At 38.6% G+C, this 20706-nt stretch overlaps 1 protein-coding gene across 3 annotated transcripts in view; it reads right to left on the bottom strand.

Moving 5' to 3' along the window:
* Positions 1 to 20706, bottom strand: part of kcnh1a (potassium voltage-gated channel, subfamily H (eag-related), member 1a) — a 293626-nt gene that overhangs the window by 237791 nt on the left and 35129 nt on the right. For all 3 annotated transcript variants that reach the window (XM_072580730.1, XM_072580729.1, XM_072580731.1), the window contains exons 3-5: positions 18592 to 18698; positions 12426 to 12554; positions 4312 to 4430 (exon numbers count right to left, since the gene is read on the bottom strand). In XM_072580730.1, coding sequence (XP_072436831.1) covers positions 4312 to 4430; positions 12426 to 12554; positions 18592 to 18698 — 355 coding nt within the window. The remainder of the gene's footprint in view (positions 1 to 4311; positions 4431 to 12425; positions 12555 to 18591; positions 18699 to 20706) is intronic.

Below are 20706 nucleotides of genomic sequence, written 5' to 3' on the forward strand. Positions count from 1 at the left end.
ACCCTGGCAACTTCTACCATCAGGGAGAAAGTACAGAAGCCTGAACATACGCACCAGCCGTTTTCGAAACAATTTCTACCCTACTGTTGTTAGAATACTGAATGGACTCACAAACTCTTAGCATTCGCCTATACCTGTGTTTTGGTTTTTGCCACTGTTTACCTATTATTTAGTTATCTATGCTATTTAATTATGTGATCTACCTGTATTGCTCGCAAGACAAAGCTTTTCACTGTGCCTCAGTACACATGACAATAAATTCAATACAATCAACTCAATTCAATTAGGATGGATCTTGCCCCAAAACTGTACATCCATGATGCACTGTGGACCATCAGCAGCACTGATACACAATCTGTCACCTCACAGCCTGACTTAACTTCACTCTACCATGATAATCAAGTTGAGGGACCAATCCTAATTCAGTGAAGACTGCAGGAGGACATACCAGGAGCAGCAGCAAACATACCTGAAAAAGAGATGTCAACCTGGTGAAGTTACAGAACAGGACTATTTCCATACAAAACAAAGCAAAATGTGATGGAGAGGTCTAAGCGACCCAACAAGCAACAGATCAGATTTAAGTTCCATAGTCCTGCTACGTCCAGTTGTGATGCTTGTGGACAATTAAATTGCTGACACATCTCCACATCCAAATTCATAAGGGTCAGAATTTTTGTTGTACAGACTACACTTCGCTAGTTATAGATGCGTCAATGTCTATTTATAAAACTTGCTCTACACTACAAACACATTGCCCCACTGATGGCATTCAGGTGAGAGAACACTTCAACATTAACCCCCCACAATCATGCTCTCAAATGGTTTTGCATTTATGGTGGTCACAGCAATCCCTCCCATTCAAACCTACTCAATAATATGATCAACCTCAATTGAAAACCTTGGCTGAGAATGCACAAAACTGAAGGTAGTGGACTTGAGGAAGAGTTGATATTTTACAACTGAGATGCTGACCACATTTCCAAGTAAAAATTCAATTTTACCATTTCTGCTGAGTAAGGATCAGCATCAAGACACACATATTACAAACGCATGAGGAACAAATAATAATCATGCTTCTCATTCCTATCCTGTCTTGCTTGTAGCTAATCTTGCCATGAGGTCTGCATCTCATTAAGAAGATTCAAATGCTTTAAGTTAATACTACACAAGCATTTAAAAGATACTAGGGGCATTAAACCTTCAATAATTCAAGGCTATTAGAACACTTTAAATTAGAAATGTAAAAGAGAAAAATTCCTTTCAGTGGAAGCATAGTTCACATTGCAACAACTCATCTTGATGACAAAGGTACATGCTGATTCATTTCAGATAGCTGGTAATTGCTAACCCCAGCATCATAACCAAGACTTCAAAGCACTCAGAATTTGAAGAGGATGGCAGTTTTGAAGTCTTAGCAGGATTTTTACCATGGAAACCAATTACAAGCATTACCTCAGAATCATATCAGTAAGTCAAAAGGACCAAACATCACTTGATAAGCATTTAATAGTAATTAATGTCAAACACCAGACCTTTTCTATTTTTGTATAATTGTTGTCTTTCAATGGTACACATAGCAAAATGTACATTATGTGCAGTATTAAGCGTTCTGTGATTAATGATCAATAGAATTTATATTACTCAGTTTCTTTGCACATGGATGGAGAGCTGTCATTTCAGTTATTTTCAATTTTCATTGCAGGATTCATATAGGATAGTGTCAATCCTATATGACATATACCGTTTGGTAAAGGAGCATTCAATCCTATTTTAACTATTGACTACAAAAAATTTGCAGAACATCAAAAATGAGAAATACAATATTATACAAACATAACTTTATATATTAATAATAGCTTTATATTGTTTAATTAAGTTTATATTAATTATTTTAAAAATAGAAAGAAATTCACATACAGCAATTTATATCTAGAAAAAATGACCATTGCTTTATGGGCAAACATGTCAGTCATTTCATCACACTGCTTTAAACAGACAACAAAAAAAAATGAATAGGTTATCTGCTCCTAATTGCATTTCAACACCTCACTGCTAAAAGGTGACCTTTAGTTGATCATCAAATTTCACAGCCAGAAGTATGGACATAAGCGAGGATTTAACATTATGTATAAAAATTATAATGGTGAATAATTTAATGAAAACTTCATTAGTATGAGAAAAAAAAAGAACAAATGGTGCACATTTCTAATGGATCTAGTGATTTCAATCGACCTGTAACAACGCACCTCTGTGGTTGGTGAGACTTAAACACCTCTTTGAATACTGACTCAGGTCAGTCTATTGAATATACATTTCTTTTCAATTGGTTTGCACTTAGAACTTCCATTATTAATACAGTTTGTGAATCAGAGATTGTGAATTCAAGCTACACTGAAGACTTGTGCAGAAAATCTAGCAGAACGTTGCAGTGCATCACAGAGGGAGCCCTGCACCATCATCTGGAAGAGTCACTAAACCAATGCCCCATTAGCCCTTTCAGGCCATGTAACAGATCCTGTGGCACTGTTTTGAAGTGAAACAAGGAAATTCTTTCTGGTGTCCTGGTCAACGGACAGGGATGCTCTCCTCCAAACATCTATGACACACTTAATGGAAAGCAAAATGACTTAATTGGAAAAAATTGGGAAAAAAAGGCCAGATTTAGTCCTCAAACCTTAGATAGCGAATTCAGAATCTCACCCTCGAGTGACAACAAGATATACATTTGCACTTCATTAATACCACAGCTCACTGGATTAAACATCACACTTCCAATTTTCCTCTCCGCCATCAAGAAACTAGACAGTGCAAAACTTGGCAGGTAATACAGGGCGCGGCTTGCAGTATGGTTATGCCAAGCTCTAAACTCTCTTTACATAGAATTGCTTCTCCTACACACGAACCCTGCATGGTCAATGGCTGCAATCCTCTCCAGCCCTTAATCGACACAGCTTAGCATCACAACATCATGCCAGCACTTGGACCAATGAGCCACCATTTCTGGTCCTTGGACATCTAATTTGGAGCTGAGGTGCATCTAGGATTTACATACATGGCCAGGTTGCTTTACACTCAAGGGCAGCCAGATATCTAATCTATTTATACAGATTTTTCAGCTGCGGGCTTTTAGATAATTCTTAACACACAAGGCCTTGAGCATGCACTTAGAGGCAAGCAGCCTCTGGGATGTAACCTGCTTTTCAGTGCAGAATGACAGGCAGGCAGCTTGTGGCAGTGGGAAGCATTGAGGAATAAATCCATCAGTCAGAGAAGAGGTGGTCAGATGCTGCGTCAATATCAAGGCTGCAGCATTAACCAGCAGTGTACATGGTAAACATACTGCATGTGCTTGAAGTACATGGTGATAGGCAAAAGTCAAAAGGGTTGAGTGCTTTGTGCGGTGAAGGGGTCTGCAGTCAGTTGGTAGGGGGAGGGATGCAGCCAGTATAGGAGCTGATTCAATTACAATCCAGAAGATCAGTCACAGTCGATGGTCACAGCCAATGAGCCAGTGCAATCAAAGAGGATGGCAGCTCAGTGGTTCGCACTGCTGCCTCAGAGCACCAGGCTCCCACAGTCCAAAGATGTGCAGGTTAGGAGGATTGACCATGTTAAATTGCCCTAGTGTTCAGGGATGTGGAGGCTAAGCAGATTAGCCATGGGAAATGTGAGCTAGGGTAGGGGACTGAGTCAGGTTGGGATGCTCTTCAGAGGGTCAGTACTGACTTGATGAGCATCTTTCTGCTCTGTAGGGATTCAATGATTCTAGTGGGTTGCTTGTGAGAGATGAATGATGCTTGGCAACTGCAATTTCTTACACCCTAGGGATGTATGAAGAAGCTTCTCATCCTGGGAAGGTGCACCAAGAATCAGGCCAAGATCTCTCACCCCCTCTCACCTCCCGATTGATGCTGAGCATCGTTAGTTAAAATGATGATGTGCAGGTTTGAATGTATATCCAGCAGTCACTGCTGCACCTGGGTCCCAAAGGTGACTGCCACTGTTTCCATGGAGACAACCTGGTGCTCGGGTGTCGGAGACACCTCAGCAGGGAGAACCTTAGAGGACTCTGCTACACTTCGCTCCAGCCTCTGGCACACCATCATGATTTTCCTGTGCCTGTCTCTGCAGATTGAGCAAGTCATTTGTAGCAGAGAGCAGGGGCATGACTTCTGCCTGGGGCTGAGAAGGTACCAGGTCTCCAGCAATTCTCTGAGTGCCAAAGACAGCAGCATTTCTTCATTTACATATGTGAAAACACTGACTTATCTGAATTAATTTCACATCTTAATTGTGTCTTATTCTTACCTCAGCCAGCCGTGAATGTTTATGAACACTTTCCCCTTTATGTACAGTTGGAGCAAGCTGCTGTAGAACACCTCTGCTACTTGTAAGGGCTCTTGTCAAACGGGCAAATTTACCCCAGCCTGTAAACACATCAAGCAATTTGAAAACTTATATTATCCAAACAAAAACTCTCCTTTAATCTTCAGGTATCAACATATTCAATTGTATTCGCCAACCTGTTTAAAAACACATGAAAAAATGGAACAAAGAAAGCAGCATTTGGGAAAATATATCCAGTTTATCACACATTTATCAGGTAATCATTCCTATTATCCCTGAAAGTCAGAATAGATATTATTTTTATGATATTTTAACTGCTATAGATTAAACAAGAAATGATAAAATCATATTAAAAATTCCAAAAATTACTAATTGTGTCCTGGCATTTTTCAACACTTTCTTTCTTTTGAAAGATTAATGAAACCAGATTTGAAAGTGTTTTTTTTTATCTTAATTATATTTATTTTAATTTAACCTATTTTTCTAATGCAGGGATGTTATTACACACCTCTGGAGCAGGTGGGAATTGAACCTGGGCCTCCAGGTCCAGGAGTAAGGATACTACCACAATGCCACAAGAGGGTCCCCATATGAATTCTCAAACAGCCTAAAACAGTTTTGATACAATTTACAGCTGTTCATAATTTACCTAGATGATTTAGAGTTGGGGACCAAGTGTAGTGTGCCAAAGGTTCGCACATGACAGTAAGATGAGTGATAGAGCAAAGTGTACAGAAGACACTGAAAATCTGCAAAGGGACACAGATAGGTTAAGTGAATGGGCAAGGGTCTGGCAGATGGAGTACAATTTTGGTAAATGTGAAGTCATCCATTTTAGTAGGAATGACAGCAAAACAGACTATTACTTAAACGGTGAAAAACAGCAACATGCTGCGGTGCAAAGGGACCTGGCTGTCCTTCTGCATGAACCACAAGGAGTTGGTTTGCAGGTGCAACAGGCAATTAAGAAGATAAATGGAATATTATTCTTTATTGCTAGATAGATGGAGGTTATGCTGCAGCTGTGTAGGGTGCTGGTGAGGCCATACCTGGAGCATTGTGTATAGTTTTGGTCTCCTCTGGACAGGGTGCAGAGGAGATTTCAGAGATTTTGCTGGGTTTTCTTATGAAGAGAGATTGTGTAGACTGGGATTACACTCAGTGGAATTGAGGGGGATCTTACAGAAACATATAAAATTACGAAGGCAATAGATAAGATGGAAACAGGGAGATTGTTTCCACTGAAACAAGAACTAGGGGTGGGCATAGCCTCAAACTAAGAGGCAGCAGAGTTAGGACTGAATTGAGGAGGAATTTTTCTACTGAAAGGGTTGTGAAACAGTGGAATTCCCTGCCCAGTGAAGCAGCTGAGAATATCTCATTGAATGTTTTAAGGCAAAGATAGACAGATTTATGAACAAAAAGGAAATTAACAGTTCTGGTGAGCAGGTGGCTAAGTGGAGTTAAGTCCATGAAACGATCAGCCATGATCTTACTGAATGGCAGAGCAGGCTACATGGGCCAGATGGCCTCCACCTGCTCCTATTTCTTATATTCTCTTCTGTTCTTATGTTGCATCGAAGGCTGAGGGGTGACCTCATAGAGGTTTATAAAATCATGAAGGGCATGGATAGACAAAGGCTTTTCCCTGGGGTGGGGGAGTCCAGAACTAGAGGGCATAGATTTAGGGTGAGAGGGGAAAGATATAAAAGGGACCTAAGAGGCAACTTTTTCACACAGAGGGTGGTGCATGTATGGAATAAGCTGCCAGAGGAAGTGGCAGAGGCTGGTATAATTGCATTATTTAAAAGGCATCTCGATGGGTATATGAATAGAAAGGGCTTAGAGGGAAATGAGTTAAGTGCTGGCAAATGGGACTAGATTAGTCTGGGATATCTGGTCGGCATGGACGAATTGGACCAAAAGGTCTGTTTCCATGCTGCACATCTCTATGATTCTATAACCTCTGGGTCTGGGCCCAGCCCGCTGCCACTGCACTATGTGATGACATCAGGACAGGAAGCCAATGAAGTGATTTTGAAATCAATAGCTTGTACTGTTGCAGAAAATAATGGCAGTCAACTTGAGAACAGCAAATTTCCACAAGAAGCAATGTGGCAATGACCAATCTGTTTTTGTGATGCCGATTATGTGATGGGCCATGTGAAAAAAGCCTTACTCTTTATGTTGGAGTGAAGGTTTGGCACATTTGCCTTCATTGGTCACAGAATTGAGTATAGGACTTGGGGTGTCATGTTGCATCTATTCAAGACATTGGTGAGGCCACTTTTGGAGTACTGCCTACAATTCAGGTTGCCCTGGTATAGGAAGGATGTTATTAAACTAAAAGGGATGCAGAAAAGATTTTATAAAGATGTTACTGAAACTGGAAGATTTGAGTTATAAGAAAAGGCTGGATAGGCTGGAACTTTCTTCCCTGGAGCATAGGAGGCTGAGCGGTGACCTTACGGTGACCTTATATAAGTTTATGAAATCATGAGGGGAATAGATAAGATGAATTGTTAAGGTATTTTCCCCTGGGTAGGGGAGTCCAAAGCTAGAGGGCATAGATTTAAGGTGAGAGGGGAAGATTTAATAGAGACCTGAGAGGTAACCTTTTCACACAGAAAGTCGCGCAAATATGGAACGAACTGCCAGAGGAAGTGGTAGAGGTGAATACAATCACAAAATTTAAAAGACATTTGGACAATAAGGTTTAGAGGGATGTGGGCCAAACGCAGGAAAACTAGTTGGCATGGACAGTTTGGATCAAAGGGTCTGTTTCCACGCTACATGATTCTTCAAATAGGTTACTTTGGAATGAATGACTTGTTGAGTAAAACAAACTTGTTTTAGAATTGGAAATACGAAAAATGACAGGCAGAGAATTCAAGCCAAAGTACTAAATAATGCAATCAGAACTAGAAAAGTTGAAAAGACAAGATTTAAGCCTTGTGTCTTAATGCCCTGAGCATCCACAATAATTATAGAGGAAGAATTAAACATGCAAATAGATATAAACGACTATAATATGTTTGGGGTTATGGAGATGTGGCTGTAGGATGGGAACTAAATATACAGGGGTATTTAGTTTTTAAGAAGGACAGGCAAAGAGGAAGAGGAGGTGAGTAGCAGTACTGGGTGAAAGATGAAATGAACCCAATAGTGAGGAAAGATATTAGCTCTGGTGAAGTGGAACCGGTATGGGTACAGCTAAGAAACACCAAGGAGCATGAAAAGATAATGGGGATTGTATATAGACCCTCTGACAGTAATGGTAATGTTGAGGAATATATTAAACAGGAAATTACAGCTACAAGCAATACATCTGTACAGCTGTAATTATGGATATCTTTAATCGGCATATAGATTGGGACAACCAAATCAGTAACAATAGCACATAAGAGGAATTCCTGGATGGTATACGAAATGGTTTTCTGGATCAATATGGTGAATAACTAACCAAAGGACAAGCCATCCTCGACTGGACACTGCATAATGAGAAAGGAATAACTGGCAATCCAGCTGTGCGAGACTCTGTGGGGAACAGTGACCATAATACGATAGAATTCTTCAGTAAGCTGTAGAGGGACACAGTGATTCTCCGACTAGGGTCCTGATTCTAAATAAAGGAAACTATGATGGTATGAGGCATCAGCTGGCCATGATAAATTGGGGAACGCTACTTAAAGGGATGATGGCGGGAAGGCAATGACAAATATTTAATGAGTGCATGGAGAAACTGTAACAATTGTCCATTTCAATCTGACACAAAAATACAATGGGAAAGACAACCTGGCCATGGCTATCAAGGGAAATCGGGGACAGCGTGAGGTCAGAGGAAAGGGCATAAAAATTGGAAAGATTAGTGAAGGTCCCTTACAATCAGGAATAGGGGAGGTTACAATGAGAAATAAAGCGGTGGCAGACCAATTAAGCACATATTTTGATTCTATGTTTACAAAGAAGGACACAAATAAAGTCCTAAAAAATGTTGGGGAACACATGGTAAGGAAAGGAACGGAGATAAATCAGTATCAGTAGGGAAATGGTGCTAGTGCATTTGGTGGGAGTAAAGGTCAACAAATCTCCAACGGCCAATAATCTACATCCCAATGCTTAAGGAAATGGCCCTCGAAATAGTGGGCACATGGATAGCAATCTTTCAAGATTCTTCAGACTCTGGAACAGTTCTGACAGATTGGGGAGTAACTAATGTAATACTGCTATTTAAATAAAAGGAGGTTCAGAGAAAACAGGGAATTATGTTCCAATTAGCCTTTCATCAACAGTGGGGAAAAGGTTGGTGTCCAGTATAAAAGCTTTAAGAGCTTTAAACACAATGACAGATATCAGCAGGAATTTATGAAAGGGAAATCATGCTGAACAAACCTATTGGAAATTTTCAAGGATGAGCCAGTAAAGTTTATTAGGGGGAGCCAGTGGAGTTAATTTAGTTGGACTTTCATAAGGCTTTCGATTATGTCCCACATAAAAGATTAGCATGTAAAATTGAAGCACATGAGATTGGGGTGTAGTATGCAAACTTGGGTAAAGAACTGATTAGCAGATAGAAAACTAAGAGGAGGAATAAGTGGATAATTTTCTAAGTGGCAGCCAGTGACCAGCATAGTACCACAGAGATAAGAACTTGGACCCCAGCCATTTACAATGTATATTAATGACAGAACTAAATGTAATACTTCCAGGTTGGGAAACGATACAAAGCTGGGTGGGATGGTGCACTACAAGGAGGATATACAGATGCATCTGTGTGATTTGCACAAGTTGAGTATGTAGGCAAATGCATGACAGAAGAATAATAATGTGGATAAATGTGAAGTTATGCACTTTGGCAGCAAAAGCAGGAAGGCAGGTTATTATTTGAAAGGCAATTGGTTCGGGAAAGGGGAGGAGCAGTAAAACCTGGATGTCCTTTTCCACCAATTGCTGAAAGTAAGCTGACAGGTGCAGCAGATTGCATAGCGAGAGGATTTGTGTAGAGGAGCAAAGAATCTTGCTAACTGATGTATGAAGCTAGACTGGATCAGTTAGAACTATATTCACGGGACTTTGGATGAGCTAACAGGCCTAGATAGGGTAAACACAGGAAGGATGTTACCAATGTCCAGAGAACCCAGTACCAGGGGTCACAGTGAAAGGTTACGGATATTTCAGACTGTGATGAGGAGAAACTTGTTCACCCAGACAGTAGTGAACCTGTGGAATTTCCTGTCACAGAAAGGGGTGGAGTCCAAAACATTGAATGTTTTAAAGAAGGAAACATAGCTCTTGTAGCTGTAGGGATTAAAGGGTACGGGCAAAAGGGGGAACACGGCACTGAGTATGATGATCAGCCATGATTGTGTTGAATGACATGGCAGGCTTGAAAGACCGAATTGTCGACTCCTGCTCCTATTTTCTATGTTTTGGTATTTGCTTCCAATAGCTGATTAAGTAAACAAACTGTTTAGGAAATAACAAATAGGAAGAAAAGAATTCAAAAATAATTTAATTATAGGGGGAGTAGATTGGGTATCTTTTCTTTTCAAGCAGTTTGTTTTTTTTTTCAGTTCAGAGCACATTGGATAGAGGAAGCATATCTCTCAAGTCAGACTCAGTGAAAATTTTGTATGCTGGCAAGAAGGGTTTAAAAGGACTAAGGGACTTAAAAAACAGTGAGTTAAAATTCAGCGATAGCTAATTTCATGAGGCACAGTGTTAGTTCATAGATGCAGGATGCCAGAGTAAAAGAACATATAGACCCAGGAAAGTCACAATTCAAGGTGGCTACTAATAAGATGCCAGCCAATCCTGTTTCCTATATTGAGCTGCTGGCCTAAACCATGAGAAATTGGAGCACCATTGAAGGGATAGCCTTGCTGGAAGTAAGTAGAAAATCTAAGAAACCTCAAACCTTACATGAACATTTGAAACAGTACTCAGACCAAGTGACCAATCTTTCAATTTCTGAAAAATATCTGATGTAAGTCTTTTGGTTGTGTAAACTAACCAGCTATAGAAGAAAATCTGAGCTTTTAAATTTGGTGTATGGTGTAAGTAACAATGTTCATTGTATTTTTAATATCTTTAATGGAACTGACGAGTTAGGGTGGAAGTGTAGTTGTTAGCACGGCAATGTTCTTTGATTTCTGTGAGTAAGATTATATATTTTTTAAACTATGAACCTTGTGGCTTCATTCTTTTAGTAAACACTTGGGTTATCATATTTCTGAAAAAAGCTTTGTCTCTAATGAGATCATATTGAATGAAAGATAAGGTGCCCTTTTCTTCTGCCTCTTTCCCTATTCTGTATTGGGGCAATTTTATAAATGCTTGCTCCTGGCATAGAAGAAGGAAGATACAAGAGTCAGTGTTAAATTAGTTCTGATATTCAACTGGATCATGGCTGAATTTGCAGTTTAATTGCTTTTGGTCCATATCCCTCTAGAACGTTATTTATCAAAAATCTCTTAACCTCTGTCTTGAAAATTAAAATTGACCCAACATTCTCAGTGTCTGAGAGGAAGGAGTTCTATAGCTCATATCCTTTATGAGAAAACACTCTTCATAATTTTAATGCTAAATAATGTCACTTTAATTTTAAGATGATGCCACAAAATAATCTGGTCATTATCACATTGCTGTTTGTGGGAACTTGCTGCTCGCAATTAACTGCCTCATCTCTTACTTCATGATAAACTGCACTTAAAAGGTACTTCATTAGCAACAAATTGCTTTGAGATGTCTGATGGTTATGAAAGGTGCAATATAAGTACAAGGCTTCCTAACCATATTTCAAAGATATAGATGAACATAAATTCATCTTGGGAATGTAGTGCAAATTGAGAGATAATGAATCAAAAGTCTTACTTTTGGTGTAATAAAGGCTGCTGATTCATCGCTGCCCTTTTTACCCAAATAATTGTAAAACAGGCTGCTTACTACCCATGTCATATCACCATCCAAGATATATTTCTGCTTTACTTAATCCCATTTGATACCTACGTTCACAATAATTAGCTCAAAAGGAACACATATCTGAGCTATCATACTGTAATCCCTATTTTCTGCTGGGCGTAAAAGAGATGCAATTAACCTTAGAACTGGATTTATCAGGAAAGTGTGGGCTAGGTGGTCTCAAATAAGTCAATGCTTGAAAAGCCTGCCCTGCAGCATATATACACTGAGGTCTGCAGATCAAACTTTCACCCCTCCACTGACATGAAGTCAAATCGTTGTGAGCTGACAGCCAGTCTGCTTGACCAGCAGCTAAGAAATGATCACTGCTGGAACTACAAGGAGATGTCAGGAGAAAAGACACAGATATCTGTCAGGGAGGTATCAGAGGGCCTTGAGGGGGAAGCATCAGAGACAGGTCAGGTATTAAAAAGCAGGCTGGGGGAATTGACAGATGGGGAGGGCGTTGACATCTTTTGGGTAAAGGCTGTGGATGTACAGGGTCCTCCCTATAGATGTAAGCACGCCAGCCATTCCTGTCTGAAGGATCTCTTTCAAAAACTGCCTTCACAACCTGGCCCACGCCATTATTTTATGGCAGCAGAGAAAGATTGAGACACTTACTTGCCAATTATTGGGCACTTAAGACCTAAGGGCAGACAGCCTAGTACGTGCCTTAGGCATACCCCATATTAGGGAAACCAGTCTGAAATTGGCAGGAAGGATATGGGCTGGACAGCCAATATATTTTATGTCACCACCTCCACCAAAAAACACACTGACCATGGGACCATAAAATGCAGCTTTCATTGCTTTATTGAAGTAACTATGTCTAAGCTTTATCCATTTAAGGGAAAGATTTTTTTATCCAACATCAGTTATGTTATGTTAGCATATTAAATTAAACATTTTCTTCAAGAACATTAAAAGTGATTCCTAATTTAGTTACTGGAATTTACCTATTGGAATAGGTTGCTACAATCTTTACTCTTATTGCATATCAATATAATGATAGAACATACAGACATGAATTTATTTATTATCAGAGTACACTTTAATGTGATGCTAAACTGAATTAAAGTATATTACAAAGCAAGAAAGGCCAGAAGAGTTACCTTTAGATGACTCATCTTCAATGGGTTGTTTGAATGCTGTGATATCACTGAATGTGCAAAGAAATAGTACCACCTTGTCTTGCTCATTTCGAATTGGAGCAATTTTCACAAAGAACCACACTGGTGTCCCTTACACAAAGAAAACAATACTTATTTTAAAGATGTCAAGTAGACTTCCCATTTGTGCATTGCACTATTTAATTATCACAATCTTTAACAAGCTAACTTAAATCTAATTATGCCAATCACACCATACCCTCAAAAACGTAGAACATAGTGCTGTAAAACAAAAATGCATTCTTTAGTAAGAGAGTAATCTAAAATACATCTATGACTGCTTGAAGTGCATTGGCACCAGCAGGTGGACATATACTCCTTGACATTCAACATAATTTCCTTCACATGCTTCTTTTGCCACTCTGGTTTTCCTTGAAATTCCTCTCTGTGCTGCTTGATGTAGTTATTAACAAATTTATTTTAATTGAGCTAACAACTGTGTCAAAGGAAATTAATTACCACAGATGGTGTGCAAATCTAAGCACAACCTTCTGAGTTCTAATCGACATCAACAATTTTCATTAACTATGAACAAAAGAAAACCAGCTTGATAAAGTAGTAGAAGTCTCATGTAATATCAAGCTAGAAGAAAGCAACACCAGAGTCAAGGAAGACAAAGTCACTAGAAGGAAATACAAGTTAACTAAATGGAAGTTTTGATGAAGATTTCTACATTTGATCATTATTAATTTTTGCATTGTCTTCTTGTAATTCAGTCTTGCAAAATTTTATTTAAATTAAACATGTGAATGAAAAATAATAGTTAATTAAAGTGTTACAAATTAAAGTTGTTGGAATATTGTGTTGAATAAAACTTTTGAATTGAATTAAGAGCATTTGGAATCCTCTGCCGCAGAACGCAAGTGAGGCCAAAATATTGAATGTTTTCATGAAGGAGTTAAGATACAGATCTTTGGGCCATAAGGATCAAAAGGTATGGTGTGAAAGCCAGTCCAGGACACTGAATTGGATGATTAGCCATGATCATATCAAATGGTGGAGCAGTCTCGAAGGGCTGAATGGCCTACACTTACTCCTATTTTCTATGTTTCTATGTTTACTTTGCTACACAATTATGTATCTCAGGAAATAGATTAGCCACATGATTTGTCATATACAACCAATCAGATCTAGTTCTAAAGTGTAACCTTATTTTTGTTAGAAGCATGCAGAACATAGATACTAAACAGTAAAGGTACTTTTCAAGTCAATTGTGAATCAGAGACATCTATTCATGTTTTCAACAGTGCTAAAGTACAGCTGTGAGAGCATCAGTTTCAATGGTATATTCTAAGTTAGTTCTAGACAGTTTAAAGACAGGAGTGAACTTAAAAAGGTGCAACGTTTCATGAATTGTTATCATAAAATATTTGAAAATATTAAAATGCCATGAAATCAGACCAGCAGTACTTTGGAAAATCTCCGAAAATTATGGACAAAATTCTAATTAGTGCTTTCCACAATATACAACAAAACTTTCAAAACTAATGCACTCCTATCGTCTTTGCTTTACTTTTTTAATATTCAATGTAAATTATCTTTGCAAAATTGCCCTATGGCATGAGATTGATTTGATTTGAGACTCCTTTAATTATTTAGCAAAAACACACATTATGGTGCCTGAACTAAAATGTCTAAGCTACTGGTGTACAATTTTGAATACACTGGCTATTCTCAGTGCGTGAACGGTCTAAGGCACAAAGATTGTAGACACGAAGCACATACATGTTTTTGGCCAGAAACATACCACCTGCTATTTTATGTAGCAACAGGACTACATGAAACGTAGTCAATCGCAGCTTGTTAGCAGCATGAGAAATCAAGTCTGAAAGAAAATTTGGTTTGGTTCTCAGGTTGGTATAGGCCAACAAGTGAAATTGTTAAATTCCTGAAGAAGGGCTCATGCCCGAAACGTCGATTCTCCTGCTCCTTGGATGCTGCCTGACCTGCTGCGCTTTTCCAGCAACACATTTTCAGCTCTATTTGTTAAAGTGCTTAATTTGTTTTAACTTTGGTGCACAACAAGTTTTTTGGCCAGGGACTTATAATGACAAAAGGCTGATATAAAAATATTGTGCCAAAATGTGGCCTGCCCACACTAGTTAACATGCAGACAGGCATTAGTCAATGTTGATGCTTCTTGTATTATAAATGGTTAGCATTTATTGCACTACTGACTGGCTGCACCATTGAGGACAGATAAAAGTAAATCCACCTAAAAGCAGAAATGTCCCATAAAGAAAGGTGCTTTCTGGCTACAGGCATTTAGGATGAAGTTGATGAACCATGCCTAAGGGTATGAGTACACAAATACGGAGGTTCTCTGTTGCTACCATGGAAGTTTTGGTGCAGGCAGTAGATGTATTCCAGATATATTCTTTGTCAGCAATAGCAAGAAATTGCTGAACTTGACAATGCTAGGAGCACTATTTAATAACCTGACACAGAGAAGTACACCACTGAAAGCCTCACTGATTATATCATCAATAAGACACACTGGACACCCTTTCCTGCAATATCTTGCCAAGTCATGGCAAACAAAATGAATTTAAGGATAATATTAGATCAACGAGGAGTCATATAAAGTTGCAAGAAGACCGAGGACTGGGAGCAATTTAAAATTCAGTAGAGGAAGACTAAGAGCTTGATTAACAGGGGAAAGTAGAATATGACAGTAAAATTGTGTGCAACATAAAACTGGACTGTAAGAATTCGACCCGGGTTCAATTCCAGCCTCGGGCGACTGTCTGTGTGGAGTTTGCTGCGTGTGTTTGCTCTGGCTGCTCCGGTTTCCTCCCACAATCCAAAGATGTGCAGGTTTCGTGAACTGGCCATGTTAAATTGCCCATAGTGTTCAGGGATGTGTGGGTTGGGAGCATTAGTCATGGGTGAATGTAGAATAATAGGCTAGGGAAATGGGTCCAGGTGGAATACTCTTTGGAGGGTCAGTGTGGACTTGTTGGGCTGAAGGACCTGTTTCCACACTGTAGGGATTCTATGTTTCTATGATAAATATATAAAAATGAAAAATGGTAGAGAGATAAATGGGAGAATTGATAGCAGAAAACAATGATATGGCATAGCTATTAAACAAGTATCTTAGTTCGTTTTCACAGGAGACCTACTGGAGTTTTTTTTTTGAGCAAAATAGTTGAGAGAGAACCAATGGATGTGGTGAATTTTGATATTCCGAATTTAGTGTTCAAAATCAAAGCATACAGAATTGGTGGTAATAACTAGCATAGATTGAGAATTGGTTAGCAGACAGAAATAGTGTAGGAATAAATTAATCAATTTCAGAGGGGAAGATGGGAACAAGTGAGGTAACTGGACATCAATTATTCACAACACGTATCGATAATTTTGATAATGTCATTATTTCAAGCTTGTTGATGACATAAAATTATATAGGATTGTAGATGGTGAGGAGTATTTAAAAAAAACTTCAAGGCATTTAGTCAGATTGAGTGAGTGGGCAATGGGGATCTCATTGAAACATATACAACTCTGAAATGGTTAGCTAGACTGCATGCAGAGATGGTGCATCCCCTGTCCAGGAAATCTGATACAAGGAGGAGGCAGATTATGTGGTAGGCCATTTCAGACTAAGATGAAGAGAAAATTCTTCACTCAGAGGTTGGTGAATCGGTGAAATTCTTTGCCACAGAAGGCTGTGAAAGCCAAGTCGCTGAATATATTTTTAAAAAATATATCTCTAGAGACCAAAGACCTGGAGGTACAGGCACACAATCCTTTATATGAAATTCTGAAATCCGCAAAGCTCCGAAGTCCAAAGATTTTTTTGTGAAGTTGTTTCTGTACAACAAGGTTGTTTGACATGCAAACAGGTGACCCAACTCCACACCCACTCATCCACGTTACTCGGATGTGACATAGTGGTATGGCCCAGCACTGGCAGGCATCAGTTGTGTCTCAGCGCTCGTACAGTTAAACATGGGTCTGCTGTTCAGTACTTTTTTTTATTTCATTGTGAAAATGTGATTTATTCTGAAATTCGAAAAGTTCCAAAATCTGAAAAACAACTGGCCCCAAAGACACTGGGTAGACTGTAGTGTTCAGATAGACTATCAGCCGTGATTATGTCAAATGATGGAGCTGGCTTAATGGACCTATTCCTGAACCTATTTTCTATATTTCTATACATATGTTGGCCATACTCTAAACTAGATTTAACTACAAATCAGAAATCAATTTCTGTTAAAATGGAACTCTCTAAAACCTAAGCCTATCAATTTACTTGAATAATAATCAAAATTGAATAATCGTTATTTATAATTTTATGAATCTTGCTACTACTTGGTAATCTTTGTTCATCATTCTGGTCAACTGCATGAAATAAAGGTTCCCTATGCCCCAGATATTATTCATTTTAAGTTTTTGCTAAAATAATACTCATTTAACTTTTGGGGTAGAATTATTTTATTTGTTATTTATTGTCATTATTTGTTGTCAATCACCTGGGCACAAATAGCACCACAATTACTATTACAGTAATGACTATAATCTTTGTGGCGCTTGCAATAACAAGAATAATAATAATACACAAGGTACTTGACAATGCTATACAAATGGAGTACTTTGCCTCATGAGGAAAGGCTAGATAGACTAGGCCTCTATCCTCTGGAGTTTTGAAGAGTTAGTGGTCTTCATTGAAATAGACCCTGAGGGACTCACCTGGGTGGACATGGAAAGGATGGTTCCACTTGTGGGAGAATCTAAAACTTGGAATCATAGTTTAAAAATAAGGGGGTTGCCCATTTAAAACAGAGATGAGGGTTGTGAATGTTTACATTTCCCTTCTTCAAATGGCAGTGGATGCAGGATCTTTAACTATTTTAAGACAAAGGTAGATAGATTCTTGATTACCAAGGGAATGAAAGATTATTGAGATATACTGGAATGCAGAATTGAGGTTTTAAGATCAGATCAGGCCCAATCTTATTGAATGGCAGAGCAGGCTCCAAGGCCCAGTGGCTTATCCTTGTTCTTTGTTCATGCGTTCGTAAATATGACATTAAAATTGAAAACTTTTATGCATTGCAAACTTTAAAACCCTCATATCATTTTCTACTTGAGCTCTCTGCCCTTTGGTGACTATTTGCCAAACTACTGCAAAATGCCATAATTTTGTCTAATATTGGGAAGACTTGGAGGCAATCCCACGCTGTCTCTGCAAGAAAGGAGATCAAACCTTGTGCTTCAGGCGTTCTCACACTTCATATTCCACCTCAACCTCTGGTGTCCTACCCCTTTTAAGTTTATTGAATACTGAATGATCACACATCAATCAACAATGGCACATTGGTATCACATTACTCATCTGGGAATAGCAATTATCCAGAGTTCAAAGCAAAGATTGCGAGACTATCATTATTTCAAATAACGATATTTATGACTCATATGTGGCACAAACCCCTCTGGCAGAAGCTTTCTAATGTTAGGGCAGTTGGCAGAGTCAGCCTCTTACAAGGTTTAAAAAGGCTTAAAACCCAAGTTAATTAATATGAAAATTCACTGTGGCAAGGCTACAAATTAATCAGAAGTGGTTTAATCTTTCTTCCATTATTTTCTTTCCATGTAATTTGCATTTTACACCTCAAAATATTAAACTTGACTTCAGCGTGCTCAAGGCTTGTTTGCCAAGTTACTCTTGCTTTTACATATGTATCTAGAATTGCTTTCTACTGATGCAAATCTAGCTTAAACTATTCGAGGTATTTTCTAATCAGCCTGTTCAGAAATGTAAATACACACTTGCAGAGCAAGTGGGATTTGAATCTCAGCCTCCTGGCTCAAAGGTAGGAACATTACCATGGCACTATAGGAGTCCTGCTTAGGCTATTATATGACCTTTCACAAACCAAATCAATGAATCATGAGTAAATTAGGTCACACTGTACCTTGGCAACAACATATAAAACAAGGCATCCGCAAATTATTTTTAATGAAAGAAATGCATATTCAATATGAAACCTAACAAACTATTTTAAATGACTCTGTCAAGACAATATCTATATTTACACTGCAACCAAATCTAAATAACAATCTTTGTGTTACACAGAATTCTGAACAAGATATTTTTACTTACTGTTCTTTTTATACATAAGGATTTCAAATGAGTTTATCTCGTAGTTTTCAAACGTCTGCTGTACTTTTTCAATTGTTTCTTTATCTGTTAACTCTCCAAACATGAAACTGCAAACAGAAATCAATATGACAATTATTGGTGTAAATTTTCAGTCTTTGTTTCAGATCACTGTAAACTGAATTTTACTTACAGCATTCTGATTTTGCAGCTTAATTTAGAACTCCTTGTTAATTTTTTTCCAATGTCAATATTAAACACTCCATACATTATAATAATGAGCTGCATAATACAGGATTGAATTTAACTAATGCTTGTGCTGATTCTACTAACCTCTTCTGTAGTGCTGTGGGAGCGCCAGCACTTGCCAGTACCTGACCCAGGGTAAAATGCTATGCAGGACCTCTCCTGCCAAAAAAAAAGGCCATTGGGAAGAATTCTTCAGCATATTGGTGAGGACAGTATCAGGCTCAATTCTGATATCTGCAGGGTTCAAGAACCTACCAGTATTTACATAAAGAATTATTATTATTCAGCTACATATAACTTATTGAACTTAAATTCTCCAGCTAAGAAAAACAGAATACTGATCACGATTCTATCTTCCTTGAGTTTACTAGAAATAGTTACTCCAAACTCCTCATGGAAATTCCAGGCCCAAATAACTTACTCCAAAATTCCTAGATTCCATTCCCTTGTAAATTCCATTCCTGCATTCAAGAACTAATAACCTGTAAAGATTCAGCAACAATCATGTTTTCAATTTCTTCTCAGCCTTTCAAGCCAATAAATGAAAATTGCCACTTTAATAGTATGCTGCTAACAATATTAACATTGATTCAGTTCATTCTTGTTATCAGTGCTCTAACGAAGTCTTCAGTACGTTTTTCAAAGATCAATAGTATTGGAACAAACAAAATGCTAATAGTTCATTTGCAAAAGGCTTCAGGGCAATAGGTTAAATCATGAATTTTTCCCACAAAGGGCATACCTTTAAATAAATCCATTTTAATGATTCCAAACAATTGATGAATATTAGTCTTTTGGGTTTAAAGCTATCCATTCCACACTTACTGGCAGCACTGTGGATCATTTTGTTTCACATCTATGGGTGCATCAACTGCTCAAAAAGGCACCTTTCACACTGAACAATGTTTTCTGTGTAGCTGCCTCATATACCATTTTCCAATGAGAGCTACCCAGTTTTCCAACTTCTGTCTGTTGCCAGAAGATATAACCATTAAATGTATGGACAATACAAGTGAGGTATGCGGTGATTTTTATAAAACTTGAGAAAAGAAATTATAAACTTGCTGGATAATATATGTTACAAATGATTACTGAGAACAGTAGTTATGGCCAACCGATGGAAGATGGCCATAGCCACAAGATCTCACACGGAGTGGTCAGTGATGGCAGTCACTCTCATGGCCACAAATGAGGCCACAGCACTGTCTGGTCTGAAAGCACACACAGTAATAATATGTTCCTTCCAAAACCACTTTGTCACAACACATATCCCCCTCATCTCACAACTTCTGATTTACAATCTGCAAATGGTTGAAGTATACACCTCTTGCTTTAACTCCTTTCCTCACCCACATCTTTATGCATTTATCTATTCAGAAACCCACACACTGCGACATGATCAACAGCTGGTGTGCTGAAGTAACAAGCTCAGTTCTTGACACATCATGTACTTTTGAGGATAGCAAGATCAGCACATGTCGAGTCAATGGACATTAATTGGCAACAGAAAACACTTGTGGACCCAACCAAGATGCAGTGTCTGATGACTGATATTTCAGCTTCCATTGCAGCACAAACTGAAGCCATCACTGTCTGACTGCTGCTGTTTGAGTTAAAACTGTTGCCAAGGAGGCTCAGACGGTTGCCATCACAGTTGTGGATAGCAACGCAAAAACAAACTTTCAGGGTCTCACTGCAGTCAGCAATCTGGGTTCCAGCAGATGACTGTGATTGTTGAAGCATTTCTGTGGGTGGTGCCAATTGCTCTGCAGTACCCAAACTGAATATCCTCTCCCAGCATCACTGAATTTGACCCTTAGCCCCTGCTGTTGCCTATCAGCCTGTCAGCCCAGACTGATGTCACCTATG

Source organism: Chiloscyllium punctatum, chromosome 11 (genome assembly GCF_047496795.1).
Source record: "Chiloscyllium punctatum isolate Juve2018m chromosome 11, sChiPun1.3, whole genome shotgun sequence".
Taxonomy (NCBI): Eukaryota; Metazoa; Chordata; class Chondrichthyes; order Orectolobiformes; family Hemiscylliidae; genus Chiloscyllium; species Chiloscyllium punctatum.